The sequence below is a fragment of the Gouania willdenowi genome, chromosome 22 (genome assembly GCF_900634775.1).
Source record: "Gouania willdenowi chromosome 22, fGouWil2.1, whole genome shotgun sequence".
Taxonomy (NCBI): domain Eukaryota; kingdom Metazoa; phylum Chordata; class Actinopteri; order Blenniiformes; family Gobiesocidae; genus Gouania; species Gouania willdenowi.
The window spans coordinates 27,936,889-27,949,576 of record NC_041065.1 but is presented as its reverse complement, the minus strand read 5'-3'; the positions used below and the strand labels follow the sequence as shown (position 1 = coordinate 27,949,576).

General features: G+C 38.6%; 1 protein-coding gene across 3 annotated transcripts in view; it reads right to left on the bottom strand.

Annotated features, from left to right (window-relative positions):
* btbd7 (BTB (POZ) domain containing 7) overlaps window positions 1-12,688 on the bottom strand; it is a 31,038-nt gene that overhangs the window by 10,084 nt on the left and 8,266 nt on the right. For all 3 annotated transcript variants that reach the window (XM_028438658.1, XM_028438659.1, XM_028438660.1), the window contains exons 2-3: window positions 9,905-10,130; window positions 5,422-6,564 (exon numbers count right to left, since the gene is read on the bottom strand). In XM_028438658.1, the coding sequence (XP_028294459.1) occupies window positions 5,422-6,564; window positions 9,905-9,986 (1,225 nt within the window). In that variant the 5' untranslated portion in view covers window positions 9,987-10,130. The remainder of the gene's footprint in view (window positions 1-5,421; window positions 6,565-9,904; window positions 10,131-12,688) is intronic.

The following is a 12,688-nucleotide window of genomic DNA, read 5'->3' as shown; positions in this document are numbered from 1 at the left end:
TTCAGTTCATGTTCTAATTAAAATAATTTCTCTCATCATTTTGTGTGTTTTTGTGTCATTTTGTTGTTTGTCTGTTCTTTTTTTTTTTTTAAATCAGTATAATTTTCTCTCATTTTGTTGTAGTTTTTTGTGTTGTTGGTATTATTTAAAGTATTCTCCCTTAGTGCGTGCGTTTCTGGTGTCATTTTGCGAATTTTGTGTATTTGTTATTATTATTATTCAGTATATTTTTCTCTTATTTCGTGTTTTTGTTGTCTTTTTGTGAGTTGCTGTTAATATTCAGTGTGATTATCATTTTTAACTAAAAAATAAACATTATAAATTAATAATAATTTTCCTCTCTCTCTCTCAAGTACCCTCTGTAGTAACATCACGTACCCCCATTTGAGAAACACTGATCTAGTGTACGTTTCTATATTTTTGTATGTTTTTAACTTTTTAAACTCATTTTGTGCATTTACTTCAGGGCCGGTCAAAATTAGAGTAAGACCCCCGAACAAGCAGTTGCCCATGCCTGCTCTGGAGGGATGAGCACTGGGTCTCTGTGCAGTGTTGACACATTAAAACTCAGAGAAGCAACTTTTATAACTGCAGTTCTTTTATGAAAAACAATGATTAAAATCAACATATCACATAGTAGCCCTCATCCCCTGTACCAGAATCATTGGAACTTAAACAAATATATCAACACAACAGCAGGAGCAGAAACCCTCACACAGGGGCGTTATATTGTTGGCGTGTTATTCTTTGTGGCTCTATGTTATATTTATTAAGTGCACAGTCTCTGACACCACTTATGTGCTTGAGTTTATGAACAACTCCACAATTCTAAATGATATCTAATGATTGCTCTGAAGGACACAATGAAGAATGATGGGTGTTGTGCTTGAATGTTTATCCAATGCTCAGGTAATAATCATAGAGATGAATAAACAAACAATAAAAGGGTCCATCCATATCAACTACAGTCTGGAAGTGTTTGTTTAAAATTTGTCTTTTGGGACAACAATTTTCTCATTCGCAGAACACAAAGATGAGCTCATTATGTACTTAAACCCAATTGGCTCAGAGATTAAAAATTAATATCTGCGTGCAGCGTACCTGAAAAGATTAAATGCTGAGGTTACAATTGTGATATTTTCAATTATATAATACGAAACTGAAAGCATTGGTTTTTGTGGAAGTGCTGACGGCACAGTGACTGTGCAGACTGAAACCTCACTGACATCACGATGTTACACTTTAACAATGCATGAGGCTTTTCAAAGTTTGCAATTCTAGTGAGCTGAAGGCGTAAAGGGAGAGCTAATGTGATGAATTAGGGAGGGTATGACATAAATCTCCTGCCAAAACGTCATACAGCTGGTAGCATGAAGAAGAACAAATGGAAAGTATGATGGTAGAGCGACAAAGTGGGAGCCCTTGGTTTCTAATGCTGACTGAAAAGGTTTAAAGGGTCACGTGCAGTCCTTGGTGTAATTTTGCGAGGCCCTCAAACCAAACGCACAAAATCACTCCAAAAAACACACAAAATGACTAAAATACTGACAGACAAAAAAATACACAATTACTCCAAAAACTCCACAAATGGACCAAAATATCTACAACACACAAAAAAAACATGAAAAATATAAAACAATGACAAAGAACAATGAAGACAGAAAAATAAATAAGACGACAACAAAAATATATGCAAAATGACAAAAAAAAACATAGAAAACAAAATAAACAAAACAGACTCCAAAAACACCAAACTTGACTACATAAAGTCAACAGAAAAATATATTAAACTACAAAAATACACAAAACTACTTTAATAGACGCAAAATGAGAAAAAAAATACACAAAATGAGAAAAAATATTCAAAACGACAACAAAAACATACAAAGTTTGTTATTTTCTGCATTATTTGCTCAGATTGGTCATTATTCTAAATGCTGACATGACGTTACCCTTGGTTAACTTTAGACAATCCATTTTGTGGCCAACACTGTACAGTAATAACAGTCGTTTATACTTGGTTTAAAACTAAGTTGTCATTCAAAAAAACTGTTATCATAACTCAAGAGTTTGGATTGTGCCAAATTTAGAATTCTAAAAAAGATTGAAAAAAGGCATTGACTTGATAAAGACTACAGTATTTTAATCCTCACCGAATCACCCTGGTCTTCAATGAAGTTTTAAAGAATATGATTAACTGAGTGATACAGAGCTCGTGGGATAAAAATGTTCAGTAGGAGGGGCTCCTGAGGAGGAGGTTGGGACTGGGAGGGGAGCTGAGGTGATTGCGTGCTGGGATGACACCATTTGGTTCCTCACTGACTTAAACTGCAAAAGTGGACAGCGACTTACACCATAAGCTTCGAAGTAGGGGGTGGTTACATCTACCCAGTTCTGTGTGTGAGAGTGCTGCTCTGATCAGCACTCAGGACCTAAAGCTGGGATCCACTCCCAACCTTTGAGTCTATGAACTTCATTTAGGGCTCTATTCTCCTATGTGCATAGGTCCAAAACGCCACTAAGCGGTGCCGTTTCTGGCTGCGCGTTATTCTCCCCCTGCACCTAAGTCAGTTGCTGCTCGCCTTCATGCCAGCACTCTGGGCTGAGCAGCCCTGAAATGTGGGTGTTCCCATTCAAATCTGGCCTTGCACGCATTCTCCCGTCTACTGAAGTTCTTTACCTATTACGCGCTTCCAAACCTGGAATAAGTGCAGCACCCCAATAAGGTGAAACATTATATTGCACTACAATATGGACTTCGTTACATTTTAAGCCACATGGACTCGTGCGTCGTGGAGCTGCAACTGTGATCATCCGAGTTGTGCCACAGCTGCTGCTGCTCGATTAATTAAAACTGACAGACGCAGACTTCTGTCCACGTTGCCACAGTGATGTCCAACTATTTTCATACCATGTCCAACGTAAAGCCACAGTTTCATCCACTAGAATAAATAATAATGAAACAAGCTGTCATATGCAGAGTTTGGTGAAATGCGCATGAGAGGATAAATTCCATAAACTGTTCACACGCATATTTAAATGAGACTCGTCTTGGACACGCTCACATCAGCTGCAAGCATTAAACAATTTATATTTAAAACTGCGTATTATGTAGACAGCCAATGGTTTTGTTGCACTGCATCTCTGTCTCCTCTTAAAGCAGGGCGCTCTGCAGGGTTACACGAACCTGCAGTGCATCTAACTCGGTCACGCATTACAGCGAAGATGATGATGAAGCGCTGATCAAGGAGAGAAATTTTAACTGTGACTCGGAGAGAATGCGGCCGATCCCCACAGTGCAATCCTCTGATCAATGATCTGATCAAATATAATATTGTTTATCAATGAAGGCTTTTCAAATTAAAAGTTAACTTTATCATTTTCATGGATTTCAATGTCATTTACAAGCGTTGGGAAAACTCCACACTTAAGTTTAGACACCTTAGTGTCTGAACAATGCAAATTGACATTGAATAGAGTTTATGACTATGCTTATTGTTTCACAGCTCAGTTTTCCTGTCCATAAAACATGTTATTGTGCTTTAGCCTTATGAAAAAGGCTGACTGATGCCATTTTGTGTCTGCATAATATACACTTCACAACAAAAGACGTGCAGCTCCATGAACAGAACAAGGTGACACTTGAGTGCCTCTATTATGAAAACTCACAAGATATGAGTGCGTTTGGAGTACGCTGCTTTATTACCATGACTTAGCTTTTATTTGAACATTACATTGATTTCAAGCAATTATTTCGCATGATGTAATGAAAACGAATGCGCACTTCAATCACTTGACGTATCAATTTCCATTATTGTGGCTAAATGAAAGATAACACAATCTTAAGAATATGATCAAATAAAAATCTGTTCCAAGCCTTCCGAGCTGTGTCACTGAATGAAGAGTTAAGACAGTCAGGAAAGCAGTTTAATAAAAGATGTTTCCTCTGCACAGGAAAGGGCAGTTTGAACTGTACTTGGGGAAAGTGGGCTCAGAAATGTCAATTTAAAGGGTTACAGAGTGACTTTCACAGGATGTGTCTGACTTAAGAGACACAGACCAAACGTTTGTCCTATCAGAATGACTTGTTTTATGATATTGTAAATGTAAAGCCAGTTGCCATCATAGGTGGTCAATTTTCCACATTCTTGCAGCAGATCATGGCCGAACACTGATGCTCATGTTAGAAAAATGACATCAGAAAATGTAAGTCAAGGGTGCCAAACTCATTTTTGTTTAGAGGCCAAACACGGAGCAGTTTGATCTCAATTGGGCCACAGATTTCATGCGGGGAAAACGAGTATTTTCATCATAATTCTGCCCTAGTTTGTAGGGATGGGAAAAAAAAACCCATTGATTTCACAATATATCACTTTTTTTGGGTGTCAATTTTTGAAATTGATTCTTCTTCCCAAAATCAATTAAAAAAATAAAAATAATAATATATACTTTTTATTCCGATATTTTTCACATTTTTGTGAACGACCGCTGAGTGGCATGTTGACCAGCTGCGGTTCCAACATAAAAACCTTGACACTCCCGAGCAGATGAACATTAACAGTATCAGTTGACAGACTTCAAAATGTAAAATTTGTTGTTTTGTAAATGTTTAGTTTACCTCCTTTCTAATGGAGGTTTTACTTTGTTATTTATTTCAGTTGAAATAATAATAAATCAGTGAATGCCTGAATGTGATGAGCATTGTTGCTGTGACATGTTTCTAGGAGTGTAGGATTCAACTAATGTTTGGATAAGGAAAAAAAAAGAATTTTAATACTTGTAAAATTAAAATTGCAATTAAAATTGAATCGGGATTCGGCACCCAAGAATCAGGATTAAAATTGAATTGTGACGAAATGGTATCGTCCCAGTCTAGTTTGCGCTTCTACGTATACATAATACTAAATATGTAAGAAACCGACAATATCCAAGCAATAAGTGACAGATATCAGTCTCAACAGGATCTTCACTTTAAATTTCCCAGATTTTGTAACCAGTTTCTATTTAATTAAGGGAACTACTACGTAATAATTTGAGGAATTTTAGAATTTTGTAAGAATGTAGTTTTTTTTAACAGTTTAACATTAAAAATGACCACTGGAAAAACTGTGAGCCCCTGCAAATATTGTTGAGTTTCATTTACACAATGATTCATGTCATTTTTACTTTCTCCTGCGGGCCAGATTGGATGCTCCTTTTTACTTTTAAAAGACAATAGCACTAAAATGTAACCGGCTTGAATATTAGACCAAAACCAACAAGCAAGAGTAAACATTTCAATTTCCATATGAATTAGCTTTACAAATGGAGAGTCACTATTAATAGACTACGAATACAAAATAACAATAAATAAGTTAGATGTTGGAATGAGGAAGTGTAAATGGACCAATAGTTTTTCTAATGTGTGTGATGATGACTTACCTTGAGCCAGCATGCTGAAATCTAAGAACAAGGCAATGTGGTACAGCTCCATTGCCTCCTCAGTGCGTGTGCTGGCCCCACGACTCCCTGAAACCAAGGCTTGGACCTCACCCAGGCTCCCTGCCGAGGGGCTGCCCCGCAGCACCAGTCCAAGCTCCACTACATCCGTGTACATGCAGTGGAGAATCACCTGCACGTACTTTCGTGGGATTATGGACTCCTCCAGTACAATGCGTGTGGGCGTCTGTAGTGTGCGCTCAGTCATTTCCTCTCCTGTGCGAATGCGTCTCTGCAAAAGGTTCCTGAAGAATGGAGAGCGTGCTGAGAGAATTGCCTTGTGTGCCCTCAGGTCTTCATCGGGGGTCGTGGGACCTCCGTTCCCTGCTGGGGTCCCCGTTGGCACCCCTGCCATAGCCCCTCTCTCATTACAGCTCTCTATCATCTCAGTGTCGGAGGAGAAGCTGAGCAGAGCGTCGTAGTAGCACATGTAGTCAAACAAGCCTCTCATATCTGCCTCCAGAGTGTTGGGTGTACCAAACTCCTCACTCAGCTGCACCAGAACGTCCACATTCTGCAGCCTGGTGTCTTCGGCTCTGCCCACTCCAAACTCTCCTGTGTACAAATATTGAAGCAGGGCAGAGAACATGGGCACGTCAATGCCAGCTGTCTCAATGTCCATGAGCACCTCTGCGCCATAGCCAGGAGACGAGGAAAGCAACGTCTTGAAAAATGGGCAGCGAGCAGCCAGAATGGCTCGATGCGCTGGAAAGCAAGTTCCTTGAAAGATGAGATCCACATCAGTACAGTATTTGTGCTGGTACAGCGCAGCCAGGTCTCGCTGCAGGCTTGGAGCCTCAGATCGGGCCAAGCTGGCTTGGAAGCTCAGCTCTTTGAGAGCTGCTGTTCCCTCATACTCCTCCACCAGGGCATTTGTGTCGCGCACATCCCACCCCGATAACAGCTCCCGCATCTGCCGTGTGTGATCTGCAGAGCGGCTGGATTTCCTCCTTTTAATAAATCGGCGTTTGAGGGTCGCAAGACCGAGACTCTTCTTCTTCCTGTCAGCAGGCCTCTCATGCCCGTGCTCCAGGCTGTATAATTTAGACTCCAAGCCATATCCCTGCTGTGAGTATGATGATGTCCCTGAAAAAAACAAACATTACAGGGAAAACTTAAATCATGTATTATGGAAAATTAACTTTATAATGTTTTTGCTACAGTGATATACATCCCTTTAGCCTCATTCAGAGGGCCAAAGTTGAAAACTTTTGGTTTCCTCTCTCTCTTGCGATTCCACATTTTGTAAAGTCAGCTCTAACGGGTCAGTTGGATTTTGGTCATAAAGATTACGCTGTTTTGGGCTGCATTGAACAATGAACAAATATATTTTTACTACTTTCAGAGCCTATCAGGACCCAGTGGCTGGATTTTATCTTTGCCGGTCATGTACCAAGCAAACTGGGTAGATTCCTGGCTGGCGGGGACTGGAAGTCTCTCCCAACGCACAACTTTTGAGCTGAAAAAAGTCAGAGTCCGAATATGGGCTCGGTTTTCAGCTAGAGTCAAAACTGCGCCCGCTGAGGGCCCCGAAGTCGGTGCTCATCTCTCAGTGACTCAGTCCCATCGATGGGACCAGGGGCATCTCTGGTGCCCCTTTGGCCAGGTAGGGTGCCTCGTCCCTGGGTAGAGTCCTGGCTGGCGGGGCCTGGATGTCTCTCTCATCGATATATGTAAAATTCACTCAACTCCCGATACGATTCACGATACGATTCTCTCATGTTTTATTTTACAAAATGGGACTGTAGACAAATGATGACTGAAAAATATTCCTTTATTAGAAAATACTGTAATATTTTCCTTTTATTTTTCATTGTCAGAAGAATCCCTTGATAAACTATTCGAAAGAATGCAATTTAACAAAAGATAAATCTTGAATGAAATAAATAAAGGAATAATACAAATGAAGAAGAAGCTTATTAATTTAAATTCTGGTTCTATAGTAAATAATGCAAAACTGCATAATAGTTCTTTTTCTTTTTAAGAGTGCAACTGAAAACGTATTTTGTGCCTTAACAATTGGACTTAAAAAAAAAAAAAAACAGTCATTGCACTGTATTTACATCAGATATTTGTTTGGACCAGCAGAGGGCGCTGGTAACCCAGTTGTCGGTTGGCATGCAGATATTCTGCGCTAGCACACAGAGCTAATAGAAAAACCTGACTTTGACAGATATTCACTTAATATTACAGATATACTTTCGGTGATAAAGGGGTAAGGAATCATTTATGAACATGTTTAAGAGTAGTAGGTGGCCAGAAAGAAAGTAGTATGAGATTCCGCCCGCTGCCTTCTGGACAATTGAAGGATAAATAGAGTGCGCTCTGCTGTTTAAAAAAAGTACTGCGATTCAAATTTCAGGGTATCGATATGAACCGTGATACCTATGAATCGATTTTTAACTGCCTTATGATTAATCGTTACATCCCTACTCATCGATGTTCCTAAAGTGCTCGGATGGGGCTGACTGAGGCATTGGCGGAAAGATGTGGCCCAGCAGAGCCTGAATATGTGCATCATTCCAAGGCAGAGTCTGAATTGCTCCAGTGGGAGGTCCTAAAAAGTAGGTGTTTCCCTCTACCAGGGGTAACCTCGGTCAATGGGAATGTCTACAGACACGCCTACTCACGCATTTGCATGAAAGCCCAAAAACAGCCTGTTTTTAGGAGCAATCATGAAAATGACTTTTTAGAGGGCTAAAACTCGGAAAACAGGAGAGTTTGGAAAAATAAACCTCAATGTTGTTGGTGTTCTTAGAACAAATAGAAATGGGTGAAAAATAGCATCATACTGGGCCTTTAAAAAAGTTATTAGGTTTAACAGGAATGAAAAGTGTTCACTGCGTGCCCATCGTTGGAAAAACAATTGTAATGGTATGTGCCAAGACTTAGGCATCCCTCAAAGTGAAAATACATCCTTTTCTTTGGCAGATAGCACAGCGTGTAAACACAGCCACACCTTTCCTGCACCTTTCCTTCAGTCATATGACACTAACGCAGGAACACAACATCATCTTGAAAACATTTTCCTTGACTTTCACAGTTCCCCTTTACTGTTAGTTCTGAATGCGGTTCCAGACCGTAAACAGTGTGAGCTGGAAGTGCTTCAATATCTTTTAATAGCCTTAGCCTTCCATGCAGGAGACGGTTAGCTTCACTCTCCATTCCTCAGCTTGTTTCCAAGAGAAGCTAATAACTGTTGAACGTTCAGTTGTTTCTCAAGCTACAAAATTTCTACTGACAAACTACTTATTTCAAGCCAGAAGAAAGTCAAAGATTTTGATGACTAGTGGTATTTCCATGTAACCCGTCTGAAGAAGAAATTAGAATTTCTTTCTCTTTTTCTTTTAGCCATGGTCCCAGTTATAGCTCGGTACTTTTTAAAAGTTAATGCGACAGAGAAGGTAGTATACATCTAAAAAAAAAAAAAAAACTCAGATTTAATTTCAACATTTTGGAAATTTGACTTCATTTTTTGTTTTGTGAACTACAGCCCAGTCACATGATTTATGTTATCTTAGGCTTAAAAGCGACAGCTTGTACATTGGAGAAAGCTGTTCCAAGGAGGTGACATAAATAGTAATCATTGTGTTCTTGAAAATCCTTTTGCAGCCATTGACCAGCCAAGTGAGCAACAACTTAGATACTGGAGCAAGCCCAAGTGCTCTCAGTTGTCATTGACAATGCTTTGAAGTATGCCCAGACCTCTTTTAATACAAACATTTCTTTTTGTGTGAAGCAAGGCTCCTTTACTTCTCCAGACCCAGGTACTGCTAGACGAATGATGAGATTTTTATGAGCTGCAATCCCCATGTTATGTTTTACGCTAATTAAATGCTAATATAACACTCATTCTATATCACCAAATGTATGGGACATAGTCACCATTGTAAGATGAAACATTTTAACTGATTAAATTGGTATTGATCAGGCATAGGCAACTGATGGCTCAGGGTCTGATGTTGTGCAGCCCCCAACATAAAAATACAAATATACACATATATAGATTAGATAGGCGAATAATTAATAATTACTCCCAAAATGACAAACACACAAAATTACACAAAAATACAAAAGGAATAAATAACTCTAAAAAAAAAAATGTATGCAAAAACGCCTACAAAAACCAAAATGTCTACCAAAGTAAACAAAAAAGCAAAAAAATACACAAACAACAATATGATAACCAAAACACACATCAAAATTATTCTGAAAACATACAAAAAAATACACAAAACAATAACAGAAATGCAATAAGACCACTACAAAAATACACAACACATCTACCAAAATAAACAACAAATGTGGCCCTCAGATCAGACAATCACATTTTTTGCTGCCCCTACTATGATAAAAGATCAGAAGTCAATTTAAAAAAAAAAAAACAACTGTTCATAAAATGCATCAAAACAGTGAAGTAACCCACCTATAAAAGTCTGCTGTGCCTGTGAGTTACCCCCGATACGTGGGGAGCATGAGTGTGGATAACTGGATCCATTGGCACCCATCCTCTCTCTTCTCTTCACTTGCTATTCGGGGAAGCCCCCTGTTGCTGAGTCATTCTGCTCAGTAACCATACTGCTCTTGATCCTTTGTCAGTCACCGATCCTCTGACGGGTCCTCAGAGTCCCAGGCTTACAGGAGTCCCAAGCCTGAAGGAAAAGGGAAGAGAGAAGATGAAAGAACTGAAGGCAGGGAACACCGAGGGAGACACGTAGAAGAGTGATTGCAACTTCAATGTTGCTGACTAACACCTCAGAGGAGTTACAACATGATGAGTTTGGATTTTAAAGGCCATAAATGAAAATAACGTGCCAATGTTTAAGACCTGAAAAGGAAGGGGCATCCATTATAATCTATGACAATGTTTCAGCCACATTGATTTTTGTGTAATGATGAATCATGGCTGTCTCAGCTATCAGACCCAAAATACTAAAAAAAAGTGATTTTCTTCAGAGGCTCTTTATCTGGACATTGTGTGTTGGAGCTTATATCTATAATCTTTTAAAGTGACTTTGGTTAACAGACTTCCTCTTCCTCCCCTCAGGAAGCCGCCCAGCAGTCAACTACAAATCTAATGCAGATGTCGGGTGATCTTCAGAGGGACGCATAGCTCAGCACAATGAACGGCTTCTTTCCTCTTTTTAAAGTTCAAACATTTTTTGGTAATGAATGAGTTGGATGCGTTTTCAGTTTAGTTTGGAATAATACAGATGCAGCATGTAGTCACACTGCTAATTCAGTTAGAAACACTTTTCACAGAAGCAATGTACTTTAGTATTCCATTTTCATTTATCAGCAGCTTAAAAAAACGCATTTCGATTTATCTTAATGTAGAACACTTAAAGCATGCCACATGCCACACTCTGTTTAGTGTTCAATAGCTACTTTTATGAAAAATGTCTAAAATGCAACTCCAATCCAGTGTGTCACACAAAAATCTATAACGAGGCAATACAATCCACAGACTGTCAGTGAGTTGGCTATACAATGAGAGATTTCTGGAGACTTTTCAATACTGTTCATGTTTTTGCAATTTTCTAATCTATCTACGGAAGCTTTCTAATGTAGAAATGATCCATGCAGCTTCCTAAAAACAGGACTGAGATTGAGTTTAAAGCCAAGTCACTTTGAATGAAGTTTTTACAGTGTGTATGAATTTTCTTCAGGTAGTCCTATTATACAGTCCAAAAAGGTTTGTTTAATAAATTTGGCAACAAAGAAAAATTTGTAATATAAGCAGTCTTTTTTAATCTTTCAATGTACTGAGTCTATAAATACACAGACCAAACACTTCGGTATTTTGACATACAATTAAACAAACCTTGACAGAGGCCTTTATTTGTTTTACAGTTCACTAATGTGACACTAATGTGTCTGGACATTTAATTAGTCAGACTAGGTGTTAGTGTAATGATTATTTTCCAATTTTGCAAAGCTTAAAAAACCCAAAACAAACAAAACAAGAGCAATCAGAGAGAGCAAACCTCTACCAAGCGCTACATCTCCACCTCTTCAGATATTTGAAGTTATCTGGTCCAGGTTCAGTGATCCTGATCGTGGTACCATGATAATTCACACTTTAAAGGCTTGGAAGAAATGTCTATCCTCATAAATAACTATGCAGTAGGTCAAAATGTATGGGCAAACCCATTTCTTTAAATACTTGTGATGAAATGTGCAATCCAGATCCAATCCAGATGAAACTCGGTGGGGTACCAACCAGAGATAACAGACTCAAATTTGATAAAGATCGGTCAATTACAAACAAAAACTTGAATTTTTGAAATGTCAATGATGAAAGAAATGGATTTGTAGATTTTTTTCAAAAAATCTTCAAAAATGAATGGTATCTTCCATGGAATAAGGTCTAGCTTTGATTAAAACTGTCAAAATCTGTTTAGTACTGTTGACATAATCCTGAAAACAGACAAACAAACCAATCAATAAAGTCCAGTAAAAATATGACCTCCATGGTGGAGATAATTAACCAAACTAAGTTCTTCCTTTTGTACGATCATTTTTACGCAAAATAACTATGGTAAGTAACTTAAACCAAGACAATTGTCAATGAAAAACAAGCGGTTTCTTCTTCATCTTCATATTCTTTCTTCAATTGAGAAATCTTTGGTTACTGACTGTTAGACCTTTTTATGTGTTTGTATGGTTTTTATGGACCCCGAGTCTGAAATGAATAATGAATTAAAACAGTCTGGTGGTATTCTCCAATTTTAGTCTTTTAAAAAACGAAAGCTAAAAAGCATCATCAATCAACTTATTGGTTTAAACTCGTTTTTCACAGGGTCAGACTGAAAATTGGTGATTGGCGATCTGTTATATTTCAGCCTGGTAGTTTTTCCTGCCTGCCATACTAATAAATCACTGTGTGTGTGCCCCTGTAGTGCAGCACTCCACAGCCCCCCAGGGTTGAATGGAAAACCACAGCCTCTTACCACACACACACCCTAGTCACTCCAAAAACATAAAAGTGTTGGTTGATCTTTATTTCATTAGACTACTTTAAACAAGCTCTATCTACACAGGGAATTCATTTGGACAAAATTAGAAATAGCATTTAAATATTTAGGAGGAAAAAAGAGAAAAACTAAAAGCCCCTCAGATATGAGGTTGTGCCTTGTTTACAGTAGGTAACAATGAAGGGAATGATGGTAGTGGTGGTGGTGGGGAGGTCCTCAAAGGAGTACCGCAG